The sequence below is a fragment of the Mesitornis unicolor genome, unplaced genomic scaffold, assembly GCF_000695765.1.
Source record: "Mesitornis unicolor isolate BGI_N332 unplaced genomic scaffold, ASM69576v1 scaffold14534, whole genome shotgun sequence".
Taxonomy (NCBI): Eukaryota; Metazoa; Chordata; class Aves; order Mesitornithiformes; family Mesitornithidae; genus Mesitornis; species Mesitornis unicolor.
Genome location: NW_010178145.1, coordinates 1 through 681, shown reverse-complemented (window position 1 = coordinate 681; position 681 = coordinate 1). Strand labels below are relative to the sequence as shown.

General features: G+C 59.9%; 1 protein-coding gene across 1 annotated transcript in view; it reads right to left on the bottom strand.

Moving 5' to 3' along the window:
- Positions 1-348, bottom strand: part of ZNF511 (zinc finger protein 511) — a gene marked incomplete at its 5' end in the record, with an annotated part of 3,793 nt that extends 3,445 nt beyond the window's left edge. The window contains one exon of the mRNA XM_010182354.1: positions 275-348. Coding sequence (XP_010180656.1) covers positions 275-348 — 74 coding nt within the window. The remainder of the gene's footprint in view (positions 1-274) is intronic.
- Positions 349-681: the final 333 nt, after the last annotated feature.

The following is a 681-nucleotide window of genomic DNA, read 5'->3' as shown; positions in this document are numbered from 1 at the left end:
TTGAGGTTTGCAAACAGCATCACCTCATTCCCCTTTTCAAACTGCTTTGCACCAGGCCCATGCCTTCTCCCTTTTAACTTACTTCTTCTTGGCCTCTAAAGTCCATGGATAAGAGAAACGCCACCCATCCCAGCCTCACACCCACACGATACAGGCAGGCAGGGTTCATCCCAAGCATACCACACACCGTAACACAAAGCAGGACACATGAACCAAGGGACATACTTGCAGCCACCACAATGCCAGGTTGGCATGCAAGCCCTGCCTCACTTACTTGGGTCTCTCTGCCACCTCTGCCAGGCTGGTGAGGACACCCTGGAGGTACAGGTGCCTGTGAACGTCCCCATCCTAGGAGAGCGGGAGAGAAAGGTCGTGGGCAGGCAGGCGGGCCTGACTCCGCAGGGTAAATCCTTCTCCATGGAGACAGGCCACGACGTGGCCCACAGGGAGAGAGGCCCGCGCCCGGACTTTCTCTGAGGAAAAGTCCGGTGCTTTCCACACAGGCCAGGCCCGGGAAAGGCCTGGGGGACCCGTGAAAGCACGGGAGAGGCTGGGGATGGAGGATCTGACGGAGTAAGGCCGGTGCTTTCCACACAGGCCGGGCCCGTGAAAGGCCCAGGACCGGGGGACCCGGGGGGTGCTCTGAGGGAGCAGGGCCGTTGCTTTCCACACAGGCCGGAC